Genomic DNA, 19,062 nt, shown 5'->3' on the forward strand with positions numbered 1-19,062 from the left:
AAGCAAAAAGTAGACAAAAATGAGGAAGAAATAGACAAATTCATGGGAAATACAGACCAAAAAAATGGAAGAATTCAGAAAACTAATACAGGAACAAAATGACAAAATAAATTCACAAATAAAAATCATACAAAAACAACAATTAGAAATCCAAACGATAAAGAACAAGATTGCAGAAATGGACAGTGTCATAGAGGGCTGAGAAGCAAATCCGAAAAAACGGCAGACAGGATCAGCGAAATTGAAGACTTACATAAGTGGAAGAACATACCTTGCTCGTGGATAGGAAGACTTAACATTATAAAAATGTCTATTCTACCAAAAGCGATCCATACATTTAATGCAATTCCAATCTAAATTCCAACGACATTCTTTAATGAGATGGAGAAACAAATCACCAAGTTCATATGGAAGGGAAAGAGGCCCTGGATAAGTAAAGCATTACTGAAAGAGAAGAACAAAGTAGGAGGCCATACTTTACCTGATTTTAGAACCTATTATACCACCGCACTAGTCAAAACAGCCTGGTGCTGGTACAACAACAGACACATAGACCAATGGAACAGAACTGAGAATACAGACATAAATCCATCCACATATGAGCTGTTGATATTTGACAAAGGCCCCCAAACAGTTAAATGGGGAACAGGCAGTCTTTTTAACAAATGGTGCTGGCATAACTGGATATCATCTGGAAAAAAATGAAAGAAGACTCCTACCTCACACCACGCACAAAAACGAACTCAAAATGGATCAAAGATCTAAATATAAAATCTAAAACAATAAAGATCAACGAAGAAAAAATAGGGACAACGTTAGGAGCCCTAATACAGAGCATAAACACTATACAAAACATTACTAACAATGCAGAAGAAAAACTAGATGACTGGGAGCTCCTAAAAATCAAACACCTATGCTCATCCAAAGACTTCACCAAAAGAGTAAAAAGATTACCTACAGACTGGGAAGAGGTTTTTAGCTATGACATTTCTGATCAGCGCCTGATCTCAAAAATCTATATGATACTGCAAAAACTCAACTGCAAAAAGACAAATAACCCCATTAAAAAATGGGCAAAATATATGAACAGACACTTCACTAAAGAAGACATTCAGGTAGCTAACAGATGTATGAGGAAATGTTCACGATCATTAGCCATTAGAGAAAAGCAAACCAAAACTACAATGAGATTCTATCCCACTCCAACAAGGCCAGCATTAATCCAAAAAACACAAAAATATCAATGTTGGAGAGGTTGTGAAGAGACTGGAACACTTATACTCTGCTGATGGGAATGTCAAATGGTACAAACACTTTGGAAATCGATTTGGCACTTCCTTCAAAAGCTAGAAATAGAACCATACGATCCAACAATCCCACTCCTTGGAATATATCCTAGAGAAATAAGAGCCTTTACACAAACAGACATACGCACACCCATGTTTACTGCAGCACCGTTTACAATAGCAAAAAGATAGAAGCAACCAAGATGCCCATTAATGGATGAATGGATAAATTCTGGTATATTCACACAATGGAATACTATGCATCAATAAAGAACAGTGATGAATCAGTAAACATTTCATAACATGGAGGAATCTGGAAGTTATTATGCTGAGTGAAATTAGTCAGCTCCAAAAGGACAAATATTGTATAAAACCACTATTATAAGAACCCAAGAAATAGTTTAAAGAGAGGAGAAAATATTCTTTGATGGTTACGAGAGGGGGGCGGGAGGGAGAGAGAGGTATTCACTAATTAAATAGTAGATAAGAACTATTTTAGGTGACAGGAAAGATAATACATAATACAGGTGAAGTCAGCACAACTGGAGTAAACCAAAAGCAAAGAAGTTTTCGGAATAAACTGAATGCTTTGAAGGTGAGCGTAGCAGAGGCGGGGGTTTGGGGACCATGGTTTCAGGAGACATCTTAGTCAATTGGTGTAATAAAATCTATTAAGAAAACATTCTACATCCCACCTTGGAGAGAGGCATCTGGGGTCTTAAATGCTAGCAAGTGGCCATCTAAGATGCATCAGTTGGTTGCAACCCACCTGGATCAAAGGAGAATGAAGAACACCAAGGACGCAAGGCAATTACAAGCCCAAGAGACAGAAAGGGCCACGTAAGCCAGAGACTATATCGGCCTGAGACCAGAAGAGCTAGATGGTGCCCGGCTACAACTGATGACTGCCCTGATAGGGAACACAATAGAGAACCCCTGAGGGAGTAGGCGAGCAGTGGGATCAGACCCCAAATTCTCATAAAAAGACCAGAATTAGTGGTCTGACTGAGGCTAGAAGGACCCCGGTGGTCATGGCCCCTAGACCTTCTGTTGGCCCAGGACAGGAACCATTCCCGGGGTCAATTCTTCAGACAGGGATTGGACTGGACAGTGGGCTGGAGAGGGATGCTGGTGAATAGTGAGCTTTTTGGACCAGGTGGACACTTGAGACTATGTTGGCATCTCCTCCCTGGAAAGGAGACGAGAGGGTAAAGGGGGTTAGAAACTTGTGAAACGCACATGAAAAAAGAGAGCAGAGGGAGGGAGCAGGCTGTCTCATTAGGGGGAGAGCAATTGGAAGTATGTAGCAAGATGTATATAAGTTTTTGTGTTAGAGACTGACTTGATTTCTTTCACTTAAAGCACAATAAAAATTAAAAAAAAAAGAATTCTAACTCACAAAAAAAAGACCAGAGTCACTGGTCTGACAGACTGGAGAGACCCCAAGTGTATGGCCTCTGGACACCCTTTTAACTCAGTGCTCAAGTCACTCCTGAGGTTCACCCTTCAGTGAAAGACTAGACAGGTCCATAGAACAAACAGTAATACATGCAACTCAGGCATGAATATGAGACTAAATGGACACACCACTCCAAGGGCAAGGACGAGAAGGCAGGAGGGAACAGAAAAACTGGATGAATGGAAATGAGGAACCTGAGGTAGAGAAGTGGAGAGTATCAACACATTGTGGAGTTGGCAACCAACATCACAAAACAATATGCGTGTTATCTGCTTAATGAGAAACTAATTTTCTCTGTAAACCTCCATCTGTAGCACAATAAAAAAAGTTAAAAAAAAAAGCAAAAATTTGCAAGTGACCGGAGTTCCAGAACAGAGGGAGAAAATGGAAAACACACAGAGGAGCACTGAAGAATTGCTGACAGAAAACATCCCTCATGTCACGAAAGATGAAAAGGTAATCGTCCAAGAAGCTCAACAAACCCCATATAGGATAGACCCTAAAAGAAAAATCTCCAAGTAATATCATAAACAGACTCGCTAAAACAAAGACAAGGAAAGAATCCTGACAGCAGCTTGAGAAAAATGAAAAGTCACATACAGAGGGGAAAAAATAAGGCTAAGATTCTGCAGAAACGATGCAGGCAAGAAGGCAATGGGATGACATATATAAACCCTTAAAAAAAAACAAAACAAAGATTGCCAACCAAGAATAATGTATTCTGCAAAACTCTCATTCAGATATGATGGTGAAATTAGTACATTTCCAGATAAACAGAAATTAAGGGAATATACAAAAACCAAACCAAACCTACAAGAATTATTAAAGGGAGTCCTTTGGTTTGAGAAAAAATGTCAGACCACAGCCTGATTATACCACTAGATACCAACTTATGAAATGAACTCTCAAGGACTATCCAAAACCAAAAGAATTATGACACAGAATCAGAGATTAATCTGTAAACGACAACAACGTCAGAAAAATAAAATAGGGAATAAACGGTGGAGGTATACACCTTTCTAATGGAAAGGAAGGCAAGGCAATACCAAGTAATAATAGGCTGGTTCAATCTAGGAAGATAAGGGTAAATTTCAAGGTAACCACAAAGAAAGTTAACAACCTTATTCATCAAAAGAAAGAAGAAAAACATAAAGTCTCAGTAAAAACAAAATCTACAAAAACACAGGAAATGAAAAACAAACCCACAAACAAAAGGAATTCAACACAGGAGAGTAATAGGAACAAAGAAAACATCAGCACCACAGAAAAAAAGCATTACAAAATGGCAGCAATAAACTCACACTTCTCAACAATCACACTGAATGTAAATGGCCTAAATGCACCCATGAAGAAACAGAGAGTGACAGAATGGATAAAAAAAGAAACCGGATCCATCAATATGCTGCCTACAAGAGACACACCTTAGAATCATAGACGTAATTTTTCTTAAAAATCAAAGGATGGAAAAAATATATCAAGCAAACTGCTATCAAAAAGGAGTAGGAGCGGCAGTACTAATCTCAGGTAAGACAGACTTTAAAACAAAATCCACCATAAAAGACAAAGAAGGGCACTATATAATGATTAAAGGGATGATCCATCATTAAGGCTTAACCGTAATAAAAATCTATGCACCTAATGTTGGGCCTCCAAAATACATAAAAGAAACTCTACCAGCACTGAAAAGAGAAATTGACAGTTCCACAAGAACAGTAGGAGACTTCAACATACCACTCTCAGTAAAGTACACAACACCAGGCAAAGACACCACAAATAAAGAAAATTATAGACCAACATCTCTCATGAATATAGATGCAAAAATTCTCAACAAAACTCTAGCCAATAGAATTCAGCATCATAACAAATAATAATAATAATACACTACAACCAGTTAGGATTCATACCAGGTATGCAAGGATGGCTCAACATTAGAGAATCAATCAACATAATCCACCACTTAATAAAAGAAAAAAAAAGCACATGATCATCTCAATCGACAGAGAAAATGCATTCGACAAAGTCCAACACCCATTCCTGATAAAAACTCTCAATAAAATAGGTATGTTGTTGTTGTTCTTAGGTGCCATTGAGTTGGTTCCGACTCATAGTGACCCTATGCACAACAGAACGAAACACTGCCCGGTCCTGCGCCATCCTTAAAATCGTTGTTATGCTTGAGCTCATTATTGCAGCCACTGTATCAATCCACCTTGTTGAGGGTCTTCCTCTTTTCTGCTGACCCTGTATTCTGCCAAGCACGATGTCCTTCTCCAGGGACTGATCCCTCCTGACAACGTGTCCAAAGTATGTAAGATGCAGTCTCGCCACTAATACATGGCATTAACAGGATACAAACATGCCAAATCAAGAATGTAAGCTAGATAACTGGGATCTTCTAAGAATTAAACACTTATGCTCATCAAAAAACTCCACTAGAAAGAGTAAACAGAGAACCTATAGACTGGGAAAAATTTTTTGGCTATTACAAATCAGACGGAGGTCTAATCTCTAAAATCTATAAGAAAATCCAACATATCTACAACAAAAAGACAAATAATCAAATCAAAAAATGGGCAAAGGGAAGTGGAAACTTTGGTGAAGAGTAAGTACACAATACTGGGGAAGCCAGCACAACTTCTACAAGACAAGGTCAGGGAAGCTCCATAGATACATCCAAACTCCCTGAGGGACCAAATTACTGGGCTGAAGGCTGTGGGGACCATGGTCTCGGGAAACATCTAACTCAATTGGCATAACATAGTTTATATAGAAAATGTCTTACATTCTACCTTGGTAAGTAGCGTTTGGGGTCTTAAAAGCCTGTGAGCAGCCATCTAAGATATTCCACTGCTCTCACTCCTTTGAGAGCCAAGGAAGATTGAAGAAAACTAAACTCACAAGAGAAAGATTAGTCCAAAGGACTATGGACCACATCTACCACGGCCTCCACCAGACTGAGCCCAGTACAGCTATATGGTGCCCGGATACCACTACTGACTGCTCTGACAGAGATCACAATAGAGGGTCCCAGATGGAGCTGGAGAAAAATGTAGAACAAAATTCTAACTCACAAAAAAAGACCAGACTTACTGGCCTGAGAGAGACTGGAGAAACCCTGAGAATATGGCCCCCCGACACCCTTTTAGCTCAGTAACGAAGTTACTCCCGAGGTTCATCCTTCAGCCAAAGATTAGACAGGCCCATAAAACAAAATGAGACTAAAGGGGTAGAACAGCCCAGGGGCAAGGACTAGAAGACAGGAGGAGACAGGAAACTGGTAATAGGGAAGCCAAGGTTGAAAAGGGAGAATGTTGGTAAGTCATGGAGTTATTAACCAATGTTAACATGTGTTTTAACTGTTTAATGGGAAACTGATTTGTTGTGTAAACCTTCATCTAAAGTAAAAGAAATGAAAAATAATTCTTAAAAATCAGAGATGAACAACAGAAAAGAATACCTCAAAAACCAAATATTTGGAAATTAAAAAAAATTACTCCCTTATCAGGGGACATCTAGGTCAATTGGCATAACATAGTTTATAAAGAAAATGTTCTACATTTCACTTTGGCGAGTAGTGTCTGGGATCTTAAAAGCTTGCAAGCGGCCATCTAAGATACATCTATTGGTCCCATCGCACTTGGGTCAAAGGATAACGAAGAAAACCAAAGACACAAGGAAAATACTAGCCCAAAAAAAAAAAATAAACAATTCAGAGACTCTACCAGCCTGAGACCAGAACTAGATGGTGACCGGCTACCACCAATGACCACCCTGACAGGGAACACAACAGAGAGTCCTGGACAGAGCAGGAGAAAAATGTAGAACAGAATTCAAATTCACGTAAAAAGACCAGACTTAGTAGTCTGAATGAGACTGAAGGAACCTCCGAAACTATGGCCCCCAAACACTCTGTTAACTCAGAATTGAAACCATTCCTGAAACCCACTCTTCAGACAAAGAATAGACAGGAGTATAAAGCAAAAAATAATACACATGAGGAACGTGCTCTTTAGTTCCATCAGATATGTAAGACCAAGTGGGCGCCCCTACCCAAAAGCAGCAAACCAAAGGTGGAGCCACCTGGTGACAGAGGGGGACCTTTAACTGACCAATTGATACAACTCTAAAATATGTAAGTAGAGAGTTGAAGCTCTTTCTCATTGCTTCTGTAGTACTCCTGCCAAAGATGCACAACCTGACCCTGGTCATAAAGCAACATCAGAGAAAATAACAGGTCTGTAATCTTTAAGACAGAGTCCCCGGGTGGTACAAAGTAAGGCATTTGGCTGCTAACTGAAAGGTGGGAGGTTCAAGTCCACCCAGAGGTGCCTCAGAAGAAAGGCCGTTCAATCTACTTCCAAAAAACCAGCCACCGAAAGCTCCTCGGAGCACAGTTCTACTCTGACACATGCAGGGTTGCCGTGAGTCGAAATGGACTTGATGGCTACTGGTGGTGGCAGGGTCTTCAAGACCACCAGCCACCTGTCAGCCTGTTGCCCTGTGGTGCCTCGCATGTTGCTGTGGTGCTGGAAGCTATGCCACCTGAATTGCAAACACCAGCAGGGTCACAAACGGTGGACAGGTTTCAGAGGAGTGTCTACAGTAGGAAGCTTTCTTCCACAGACTAGGAAGAAAGGCCTGGTGTTCTCCTTCTGAAATTAATGAAAGCCTTATAGTTCACAACAGAACACTTTTTGACTCAACTGCTTTGGCAGGCTCAAAGGAAGATCAACTGTTGGAGGAAGATATCACGTTTGGTGAAATGGAGGCCAATGACAGCAAGGAAGATCCTTAGTGAGATGGACTGGTACAGTGGCCACGACGATGGACTTGAACATACTGGCAATTGTGAGGATGATGCAAGACCAGACAGAGCTTTGTTCTGTTGTACATAAGGTTGCCGTGAATTGGAGTCCACTCAATGGCAATCAACAGGAACAACAATCTTCAAGTGTCAAGATCATGAAAGTCATGGAAAGACTGAGGAACTGTCTGCAGATCGAAGAAGATGAAATAAAGATAACTAAATGCAATCTGTGACTCTGAGCTGGACCGTTTTGCTCTAAAGGACACTATTGGAACTAAGGGTGAAATATGAATGGGATGTGAAGATTAGACGGTAATAATGTATCGATCTTAATGGCTCATTTAATGGTTGTATTGTGGTTATACAGCAGAACGTCCTTGTTTTTTGAACATACATACCGAAGTATTCAAGATGTGATGGGGCATCATGTCGGCAGCTTACATTCAAATTGTTCAGAGGAAAAAAAATTTCTTGCACTATACTTGCAACTTTTCTGTAAATCTGAGATTATTTCTAAATGAATACATAAATTAGAACGACCTCAAAAACCAATAAGTACAGTAAATATAGGAAAGCTGTAGACTTATCTAACTTATAACCAAAAAATGAGAAAATAACCCACTGCTGTTAAGTCAGTTCTGACGCACAGTGACCCCACAGGGCTTCCAAGGCTGCAAACCTTCACGGAAGCAGGCTGCCATATCTTTCTTCCTCGGAGCCGCTCGAATCACTGACCTTTCGGCTTGTAGTCGAGCACTTTAACCAGTGCAGACCAAAGATACCAAACCCAATGTTCTCTGTCTTCCGCTCCCCTTTATGTAACTATACATAAGCTATTTTTTTAATGTACCATCAACAAAAAGAGTTCGTTCCAAGAAATGTAAGAATGGTTAGACATCAGAAAAGTATCAGCGTTATTATACCAAACTACATCCAAAAATATCCCAAATTTACAGAGTAAAGAAGGAAAAACCATTTAGTCACATTAGGTGAATAAAGAACATAAGAAAAAATTTTAAAGTCATTCATAATATTTCTAAACAACTCTAAGTAAGCTTGAAAATGAGAAAAATCAAATACTACAACTAAAAGGTATTTATGGGGGAAAAATTAACACCAACTATCACGTCCAAGGACAAAACCTTAAAGTTATTCCCTTTAAAATCAAGACCATCCTTGATGCCTGCTGTCATCACTTCCTTTCAATAACGTGCAGGCGTGTGTTGCTTAACGTCCGTGATACGTTCTGTGAAGTAGGATGTTAGGTGGTTTGGACGTTGTGCAAACATGCCTAAATCGCCAGCAATAAGCGTTCACTGATTTTTTGCCTAAGTGTTAATAACCTTTTGTTTCACTTCCAAATGGATACTCTTCCTCTGCCTCTTGCTGCTGCTATCACTAGGACTGGTCTTGCTCCATTTGGGAGCCATGATGCACTTGAAGCTAATATTTTCAAAAGAAAATTAAACAGAGATAATGTGACAACACTTAAGAAATGCACACGCAATATATGAAATTGGATGCTGCTGCCTACCAGTTGAAGTACACGCTGTCAAACGGTACACTTTTTATTTGTAACTAAGGAAAGCTCATATTACAATAATGATAGATAGTTCAGGACAGTACATACATAAGCCAGTAACACAGCCATTTATTATGACTATCAAGACATATGTGTTATAGGGTATATACTTACTTCACCACCATACACGTGGCAGCACAACTACTTTGTATGCAAGACACATGAGATACACGTGTTGTGTGCGGGAAGCTGTTGCTTTCGCTATGTCCGGTTACATCTGTTACCTCCTGTTTTCCGACTGGGACTTCTGAACTCTATTAAAACCTTATGGGACCACAGATATCTATGTGGTCACACATTGCTGGAACGGACGTTAGACGGTACTTGGCTATATTGGCAGTTCCAGCTGATGCAAAAAGACAACATAAAAATAAAAGGTACAAGCTCATAAAAAGACCAGGCTTAATGGTCAGACTGGGACTAGAAGGACCCCAGAGGCCATGGTCCCCAGACCTTCTGTTAGCCCAAGACAGGAACCATTCCCAAAGCCAATTCTTCAGAAAAGGGATTGGACTGAAATATGGGATGGAAAATGATACTGGTGAAGAACGAGATTCTTGGATCAAGTAGACACATGAGACTATGTTGGCATCTCCTGTCTGGAGGGGAGATGAGAGGGCAGAGGGGGCCAGAAGCTACCTGAATGGACACAAAGAGAGAGAGTGGAGGGAAGAACTATGCTATTTTATTAGAGGGAGAGCAATTAGGAGCATACAGCAAGGAGTATTTAAACTTTTGTATGAGAGACTGACCTGATTTGAAAACTTTTACTTAAAAGCACAATAAAAATTAATTAAAAAGGTGTAAGAATTGGAAAAGAAGGAATAAAACTTAAGATGCAATAGATTAAAATAGCTTGCTGTTGGCACATGATACCAATAAAACAATTCAGTCCCATATAAAACCTCACCATAAATTCATTTATATATGGGACATGGGTATATAATAATGTGGAAAGGACATGCCATAAAAAATTAGTGCTAGGTAAACTAGCTATCTATATGGGAAAAATATAAAAATTAAATTCACATCTCAAACCATACACAAAAACATAGATTAAGAATCTATGTAAATCTATGCAAATGTAAAAATAAAAAATTTGAACACTTAGAATATTGGAAAATATATTTATAATACCAGTATTGGGGGGAATTTTTTAAATCTTACACAAAAAGAATAATTCTTAAAAGTAAAACGCTGATGACTGACTGACACATTAAAATCAAATTATCTGGATGATAAAAAAAATGAAAATGTGAGAGAACATATTTTCACTAGATATAGCCATCAGTGGATTAATATGTAGGACATATAAAGAAGTCTTACAAATGAAAAAATATAAAAAGGCTAACAGTCAGGAAACCTGAATGGCAGAGAGAGAAAGAACAAGAGTGAAAGAAGGGTTAACCAGGAAGAGATAGAAATTAATGCCATAATAAATTATCACTACATACCCATCAGAATGATTGAAAATAAGATACTGAAAGAAAAAAAAAGTGTTCACAAGACGCGGAAGCAGGCATAAAAAGGACTCCATACAATGTTAGAGGAACCTTGGTAGCATAGTGGTTAAGAGCTTGGCTACTGTGCCAAAAAGGTCTAGTGGTTCAAATCCACCAGGTGCTCCTTGGAAACCTTATGGGGCAGTTCTATTCTGTCCTATAGAGTTGCTATGAGTCAGAAGTGATGCAACAGAACCTAACAACAACAATGTTGGTGGGAGTGTAACTTAATACCAGCTGGGGAGCAATCTGGCAAAGCCCCATGAGTGCTCAATATTTTCTGGCAGGAGAAATTTTCACACATGTGACTAAGGAGATCACACTGCCTGCGAATAGCAAGAAATTGAAAAGAACCTGTCTAGCCACTAGGGAAAAGACAAACTGTTCCCCCCAACCCCCCGCCCCCATTAAAGAACCATTAAAATTAATGGATCAGAGTTGGATCTATCCACGTGGCTAAATCTCAACAACGTAATGTTTAGTGACGAATGCAAGTCACAAATGGGTATGTACAGTATAACACCACTTACGTTACTTGTAAAAGCTCACAAAGTCACATTATGTTTATGTATATCCACCTGTGCAGTAAGACACTAGACGATGGCATGACAGCGAGGAGCTTCTACCTCTGAGAACGGTTAAGAAGGAAAAGACACAGGGCCTGATTTGGCCCGTGATGTTTTGTATTTTACAATCTGAAATAAATGGTCATTCATTGACGGTAAATTGTGGACATTTCTATGAGAAAAGTGTAGAAGACAGTTGCCCTGGATATAACTGCCACTGGATGGTAAGTAATGATGATTGTACCAGACAGGTGAAAATGGGAGTACCAGAGCACACCTGGAGGAGAAAGCAGCCAGTGAGGAAAGGACCAGCAGGCAGGTGCTTGGCCAGAAGGTAATTTATATTCCAAAATAACTTACAGACTCAAAGCCAGGCTGTTAAGATTTTCCTAGGTCCGTTTTTTGAGCCCTGGTGGCACAGTGGTTAAGAGCTCAGCTGCTAACCCAAAGGTTGGCAGTTCAAATCCACCAGCCACTCCTTGGAAACCTTATGAGGCAGTTCTACTCTGTCCTATCTGGTTGCTATGAGTCGGAATTGACTCAATAGCAATGGGCTTGGTTTTGGTTTTAATGCTTGAGGTGACTTAGTAAAACTCTATTCCTTGTTGTGAAAAGACCCCGTCATGGATTGAATTGTGTCCCCCAAAAATATGTGTATCAACTTGGTTAGGCCATGATTCCCAGTATTCTGTGGCTGTCCTCCATTTTGTGATTGTAACTTTACCTTGAAAGGATTTGGGTGAGATTGTAACACCACCCTTACTCAGATCACCTCCCTGGATCTAAGGTAAAGGGAGTTTCCCTGGGGTGTGGCCTGCACCACCTTTTCTCTCTCTCAAGAGATGCAAGGAAATGGAAGCAAGCAGAGGGTTGGGGACCACATACCACCAAGAAAGCAGCACCAGGAGCAAAGCGCGTCCTTTGGATACGGAGTCCTGGCCTGAGAAGCTCCTCGACCAGGGGAAGATGGAGGACACGGACCTTCCCCCGGAGCCAACAAAGAGAGAAGGCCTTCCCCTGGAGCTGACACCCTGAATTTGGACTTGTAACCTACTAGACTGTGAGAGAATAAATTTCTCTTTGTTAAAGCCATCCACTTGTGGCATTTCTGTTACAGCAGCACTAGATGACCAAGACAGAGCCTAAATAGATTGCACTGAACAGGGATTCAAATTTGAGTCCTTGACCTAGTTTACTCCTAATTCCATGTGTGTCCTCTGGCTTCAGTTTTCACATGTGTCAAGAGATGGCTGGGCTACGTGATTTCTAAAATCCTTTCTAGCTCTAAAATTCTGAGTTTACAATGTCCAAGACCACTATGTTAATGATCAAGTCACATTTTAATCAACTCTTAGAGCATTCACTGAGCTCTAACTTATTAAAAAAAAAATAGGTACTTTAAATATACTATTTCATTTAATTCATAAAACACACCATGATATGCAGTAAAACTTGTGAAAGCTGGAACCCACGTAACGTGGAAACCTGCCAGAAAAGGAAAACTCAAGTATTTTCCACTAATAGAGAGCAAGAGAAAAGCGGTAAGCTACACTGTCAAAGGTGGAAAACTTGTGAGACTTGGAAAAACAAGGCAGTCCCATCAAGTTCAGCTCTCACCGGTTTCACTCTATTTTCCTCATTTTACAGATAAAGAATCTGAGATTCTGAGAGCTTAAAACCTACCCAAACCACCATGCTGACAAGTTAAAATGAGCTAGAATTCAAACTCAGGTTGTCAGACAACCTTGAAATGCATAACCTTTTCTCTAGACAACAACGCTGCCTCACAGCCCTGGGGAGACCTTACGTGTAATGTTCCTGCTCTTACCACTATGTTGGCTGTGCTCATCACTGACCCTACCCTGTGCCACCTGTTTGGTTTGCCATAAAACCCCAAGATGGGGTCAGACTAGTAGGGTCATAACCTTTAAATCAGTAATTTCATTTCTAGTAATGACTTAGACCGAGATAATTAAAAATGAACAAAAACAGCTCCCAAACCCTTTGCTGTGGAGTGGATTCCAACTCATAGCAACCTCACAGGACAGGGTAGAACTGCCCCTTAGGGTTTCCGAGGATCGGCTGGTGGATTCGAACTACCAACTTTGCTAGCAGCTGAGCTCTTAACCACTGCACCACCACAGCTCCAGACCAAGAACAAAACACAAATTTTCAAAAAATTTAAGGAATAACAGCCAAAATCCTCCACGGCAGGCAGTGTGTCACATCTAATTATCACACATGATATATCCAACATCAGCCTCATTTTACAGGTGAGGAAACACCTATATCCAGGTTAAGTAACCCATCTAAGCTTTTACAGTTAGTTAGAGGTGGGGGCCAGGATTTGAACCCAAGCAGGCTGATTCCCGGTCAGGCCTGGTCAATCACTACAGTTTTACAAAGTCTTCTGTGACCCACAGTGAAAAGTGTGATGCACATTTACACATATTAAAGTGAAAGGTCTGTAAAACTCTACTCATGTTACTGTATGTAGCACAAACTGTCTTTAACTTTTCATTTCTATTTAAGATGCTGGTTTCCAGCCAAAATGAATTTCTCACGACACATGATTAAAAAAACACACACTGCTTAACTGCTTCAAAAATAGTGTTTATTACAGTAACAGTAATAGCGAAAAAGAAAAAAAGGATAAAATCTAAGTGGAACTTAACTGTCAGCAACCCAGCTAGATAATTACTATGAATATTATACAGAAAGATAAATATTTTCAGAGAAAATACTGAAGATGTATTCCTTGGAACCACCAAAAATGCTTAAATACGTAAAACATATAAAAATACAATGACTGTGTTAAGGTAACAACAATACAGGCAATTACACTTTAATTTATAATGACTTTTTATTTTTCCCTTCAAACTGGGGTAAAGAGGCCAGAGAATACCTCTGTGGTTTTTTACTTGGCACCAAAGCAATTTACTGATGTGTTTTTTCTTACATATGTTTCAGAACAGGGCACGAAATGTTACGATCAGTTTTACGAAGTAGTAACATTTTCTTATATCAAAAAAATATAGACTATACAACAAAGCAAAGCAATTCCTTACACATGTAGATTTGGAACCAAGTAATTTAGCAAAATAAACACGAACACATCTTCGCAAGCTAGTCAAGCGTCACAGAACTATTTCCCACCCCCACCTCTTCGGCCTCGGATCCTCCTCCCAGGAGTCCCTCTGAATCTACCTGGGACTTCACGAGGAGGGGGCTGGGACACCGGGCTGAGGTCTGGCCCTGGCCGCCTCGTCTGCCAAAGCCTCACAGTACTGCACGGGCCAGTCCTTGGGGTCTTGGTTATGGATTTTGGCCACAAACTTAAGGACTTTCATCTTGGTAGTTTCCAGGTTGGTGCGCGGGCCCCACTGCAATTCATAGTCCACAGGATCAGTGTGGGGTAACCGTCGGTACTCCAGGTAACGCTGGCGCACAAAGTCCTCGGTGATGAGCTTCTTCGGGTCCCCGAACACCGAATGCCTCTTGGTGGGGTGCACCCCTAGGCGCCGCAGGAAGTCCCAGACCTCCGTCTCCTTGATGGTGTGGCCCCTCATGAAGATGAGCCCCAAGACGATCATCAGCAGGCCGGCGCCGGGCGTGCCCTGGTCCCCTCTCACCTCCGCGTCCTCCTCCACCGGCTCCAGGGTGTTGACCAGGACGTACGTGCTGCTCTTGGGCTCCAGTTCCACCAGCCTGTACCCGAAGACGTACTCGAGGCGCTGGGCGGCGAGCCTGAGCAGGTCGGGGAAGACGTCCTTGTAGTCCCCCACGACGTGTCTCAGGAGCTCGGTCCGCTTGACCGGCATCTTCTTCTGGTCCTTAATCAGCAAGAACTGCACCAGCTCGGCCACCTTCACCTCCAGCTGCTTCTGGGACCTGGGCCCCACGGCGGGGGCGGCCAGGGCCGAGCGGGCGCCCGGGGACCCGGTGCCGGGGGCCTCCTGCGAGCCGCCCGGCCCGCGGGAGGTGCTCGGGGCCTCGTCGGCCGCGCCGCCCCGCGGGCGCCGGCTGTCTCCGCCGCGGCCGCCCTCCCGCTCCCGCTCCGTCGGGGCCCCAGGGCGTCCCCGGACCCTCGACTTCTGCAACATGCTATCTGGCTACGGAGGCCGGACGCCGGCTCGGACACTGGCCGCTAGCAAAGCTCCAGCGACCGGCGGCGGCGGGATCCCAGCGCGCGTGCGCGGGGCATTGTGGGTCGGCGTTATCCGCCTCGGGGCGAGACTGGGCGGGGCCGAGGGCGGAGCGCTGCGTCGGTGGGCGGGCCCGGGGCGGAGCCCTGCGCCGGTGGGCGGGTCCGGGGGCGGAGCGCTGCGTCGAGTCGGCGGAGTCTGCGCACTGCGTCCCGGACGTCCGCGGGCCGGCGGCGGCGGTTTCTGCGCAGCCGCGGGCTGTCTGCGGGCGGGAGCGGTGGCGGTTACTAGACTTAAACTTGTCCGTCCTTACCGAACAACACAAATAGAGAACAGGACCGAAAGTCCTAAACAAGTGTGCTGCTGAATTCAGGACCAAACAGGTCCAGGCAAATTTAACAGGCTCTCTAGAAAAATTAAGAACTTTAAAGTCGGGAATATTTGTGAAAGGAGGGAACCCAAAGGATCAATGTAGGCGAAAATCGAGGTGAAGGGGAAGGTAAGGCCGTGAAAGGCAACCAAACCCGCTGAGACCCTGCCCATTCTGCCTCATAGCGACCCTACAGAACAGAGTAGAACTGCCCTATAGGGTTTCAAAGAAGCGGCTGCTGGATTCCAACCGCCCATCTCTGGTTAGCAGCCGAGCGCTTTGCCACTGCGCCACCAGGGCTCGGTGAAAGGTAGAGGAAAGACATGTATTTCTACAGGGAGGCGCAAAAAGAGTGAGCGAGCCTGAGGGCTTCTGATTTGCCTCAGGGAGGCTCTGACCTCGCCACTCCCTCCTCTGAGTCGGAATCGACTCGATGGCAGTGGGTTACCGGCGGTTGGAATCCACCAGCCGCTCCTTGGAAACCCCATGGGGCTGTTCTCCTCTGTCCTATAGGGTCGCTAAGAGTTGGAATCAACTCCAGGGTGACGGCTTCTGTTGAACTATTACCGCTAGTTTCCTTCTCTAATGTCCCTAAGAGTCGATTAAGAACAAGTGTTCGGTAAAAGAAGGGTTTCCTCGAAAGTAGGAATTTTTCCTTCTTTTCTCTCTTTCAGTGTTCTCTATGTTAAATTACGTCAGCTAGACAATTATGACAAAACCACTACACAAAACCTGTTCAGTGCAATTTTTTTGCTTGGTCAGCTGAGTTTATCTTTTGGAAGGCACACGTTCATGTAAACTGCCTTGGGACCGCAAGGACAATTTTAGCAGAAATGGGTAGGAAGGATACTACGGAGAAACATACTCTGTCTAGAGATTACCATTTAATTTTGGGCCTCACTGATCAAGAAATGCGATAATGTAAATCTCTTAAATTTCTGAATAATAAATATATCAGCCTTCGGGCTCAATGAGAAAGAAAAGAGAACCCAGGGGTATCATCCCTCATAATCTATGATGTGTGTGCTGTGTGTATATATTTTAATTGTGCAACTCTTTAATAGCCAAAAAAGAGCCATTTCATTAACTTGAACCAGCAATTATGCCCCCATTACTTATATAGATCTTAGCAGTGTGTTCCTTCTTTATTTATGGACTTGTGAGGAAGAAACTGAATTTCCCTTTTTGCGTTTTTAAAGCTACTCTAGAAAGTGGGTAAATTCTGTGAAGAACCAAATCACGTTGAGTTCCTCTTTAATGCAGATATATTCAAAGGAAAGCAATTCAGAGCAGACTATTTGAATAATAACATCAAAACACCACCTTATTAAAATTTCATTAAATGTTAGTAGTATGAAATTTTTGTAATCCAATATGAAAATGCAATCTGATAAAGGCATTGGAATTGCAATACTAAATGTAAAATGATATTCCATGTTGTGATGCAAATATGCTACACGTCTGGTAAGCTACTAGTAATAACTTTCTGTTCCACACAAGATCCAGCAACATATCCCCAAGAATCAATCTTAGGGAGGGACGCCTACTAAGAAAAACAGACCATCAAGCAGTCTTTTTTTTTTTTTTTTTACAATGAGAAAATGCATCTGCTTCAAAGTTTCTTTGCAAATTAAAATTCAGACTCAAGTTCAAAGGAGTCTCCTATAATCTAGAATTCTACAGAATGTCTCTCCACAAGGATCAGCTGTATCCTGAGTAAAAAATTTCAGCAACCAAAAGATAAAGGAGAAATGGAAAATAAAAAGATGAAAGCCACTGTCAACAGCTGGGCTAGCTCTTCGGAGTTTGTTCTTGATAAGGTATTCGTTTAAATTCCCAAGCAGCCCCAGCTCTCAGGCTCCCCCATGACTCTGTGAACATTAGCACTGCCCTTCAGTGACCTCTTCCTCAGATAGCACATGGTCATTGCTCAGAATGGCTGAGAAAAGACACTACTTCTAAGTCTTAAAACACCTCTACCCTTTTTCCAGAAAAATACCAAGACCAAAACCATTGCCATCGAGGCAATTCCAACTTTTTTTTTTTTTTTTTATGGGACAGAGCAGAACTGCCACATAGAGTTTCCAAGGCTGTAATCTTTATAGAAACCCCATGGGGCAGTTCTACACTGTCCTATAAGGTCACTATGAGTCGGAATCGACTTGATGGCAGTGGGTTTGGTTTGGTTTTTTGGTTTAATCTTTATGGAAACAGACTGTCTTATCTTTGTTCTACAGAGTGCCTGGTGGGTATAAACCAGTGACCTTTCAGCAGCCAAGCGCTTAACCACTTCATCATCAGGGCTGCATTCCAGAAAAATGCAGGTGACAAAATAGGATTTCAGGCACTGCAGAGAGAAGACATCCTCACCTCACCTCAGATAATTACTGAAGGCCATGGGTATTTGGGGAGAGACTGTGGTGGTGATGATGGCAGTGAAAACACAGTAATGTACATGACGATAACTAATGATTGTAAAAAGGTATAATACGGTCAAACCCTGTTCCAAGTGATTTACGTGTACTCTTTTAATCTCCACAACCCAATGAGGTCTGCATTTGTTACCTTCCTCTTCACTCAGATGAAGAAACTGAGGCACAGAGAAGATTCAGCACTGCCTTAAGGTCGCACAGCAAATAAGCGGTAGATGTGGGATCTGAACTTAGGATGTCTGCCTCCAGAGACTGATCTTATGAACCATATGTTGATGTAGAGAGAATAGAGACATGATGTCGTTGAAAAAGTTAAGGTTTTGGAATCAGATGGACCTAGATTAAAAGCCTGTATGACACTGGAAGGCTACGGACACCCCAAGTTTCAGCTTCCATGTCAACCAAATGAGAGTAATAATGCTGGGTTCAGGTCATTAAGTGAAATGGGTTTTTGAAGCACCTCTCACAGGCCCTGGCAGAGTTGTCTGTAATGATTGGCTCCCTTTTGGGAGTCATGTTAAGGGAAATATTTGATGACTGCACAATACTGTACATAGAAAGATGTCTACTGCAGTGAAACGCAAATCAGAAAAACGTCTGGAAGAACACAGATGTATATATCAAGGTGCTGTTAAAGTTATTTTAAAAATAAAATTCAATCGTGATTTTTTTGCTTGGGAGATAAATGAGAAATATATTTTTAATGAAGCTTAACTTCCCAGTGACATCATGGCATACCAGTCATGTATCTTCAGGGTGATCTGATAGGGCGTTTGTGGTTTCCTGTTCAGGCAGTGAAATATAAAGACAAGTGTTAAAAAATACTCAAACGCTCCATGCTTCTGGCCTTCATACTATTACTGTTGTTGTTGTTAGAAGCCATCTAGTCAATTCCACTCATGGCAACCCCGTG

General features: G+C 42.0%; 2 protein-coding genes across 2 annotated transcripts in view; both read right to left on the minus strand.

The window, feature by feature from the left end:
* Nucleotides 1-19,062, minus strand: part of ENTREP2 (endosomal transmembrane epsin interactor 2) — a 613,337-nt gene that overhangs the window by 208,573 nt on the left and 385,702 nt on the right. The window lies entirely within an intron of this gene.
* On the minus strand, nucleotides 11,090-15,394 carry NSMCE3 (NSE3 homolog, SMC5-SMC6 complex component). Its single transcript, XM_003420609.4, has one exon. It carries the CDS (start codon nucleotides 15,303-15,305, stop codon nucleotides 14,418-14,420), a length of 888 nt encoding a protein of 295 aa, XP_003420657.1. The 5' UTR covers nucleotides 15,306-15,394; the 3' UTR covers nucleotides 11,090-14,417.

This window comes from Loxodonta africana, chromosome 13, assembly GCF_030014295.1.
Source record: "Loxodonta africana isolate mLoxAfr1 chromosome 13, mLoxAfr1.hap2, whole genome shotgun sequence".
Taxonomy (NCBI): domain Eukaryota; kingdom Metazoa; phylum Chordata; class Mammalia; order Proboscidea; family Elephantidae; genus Loxodonta; species Loxodonta africana.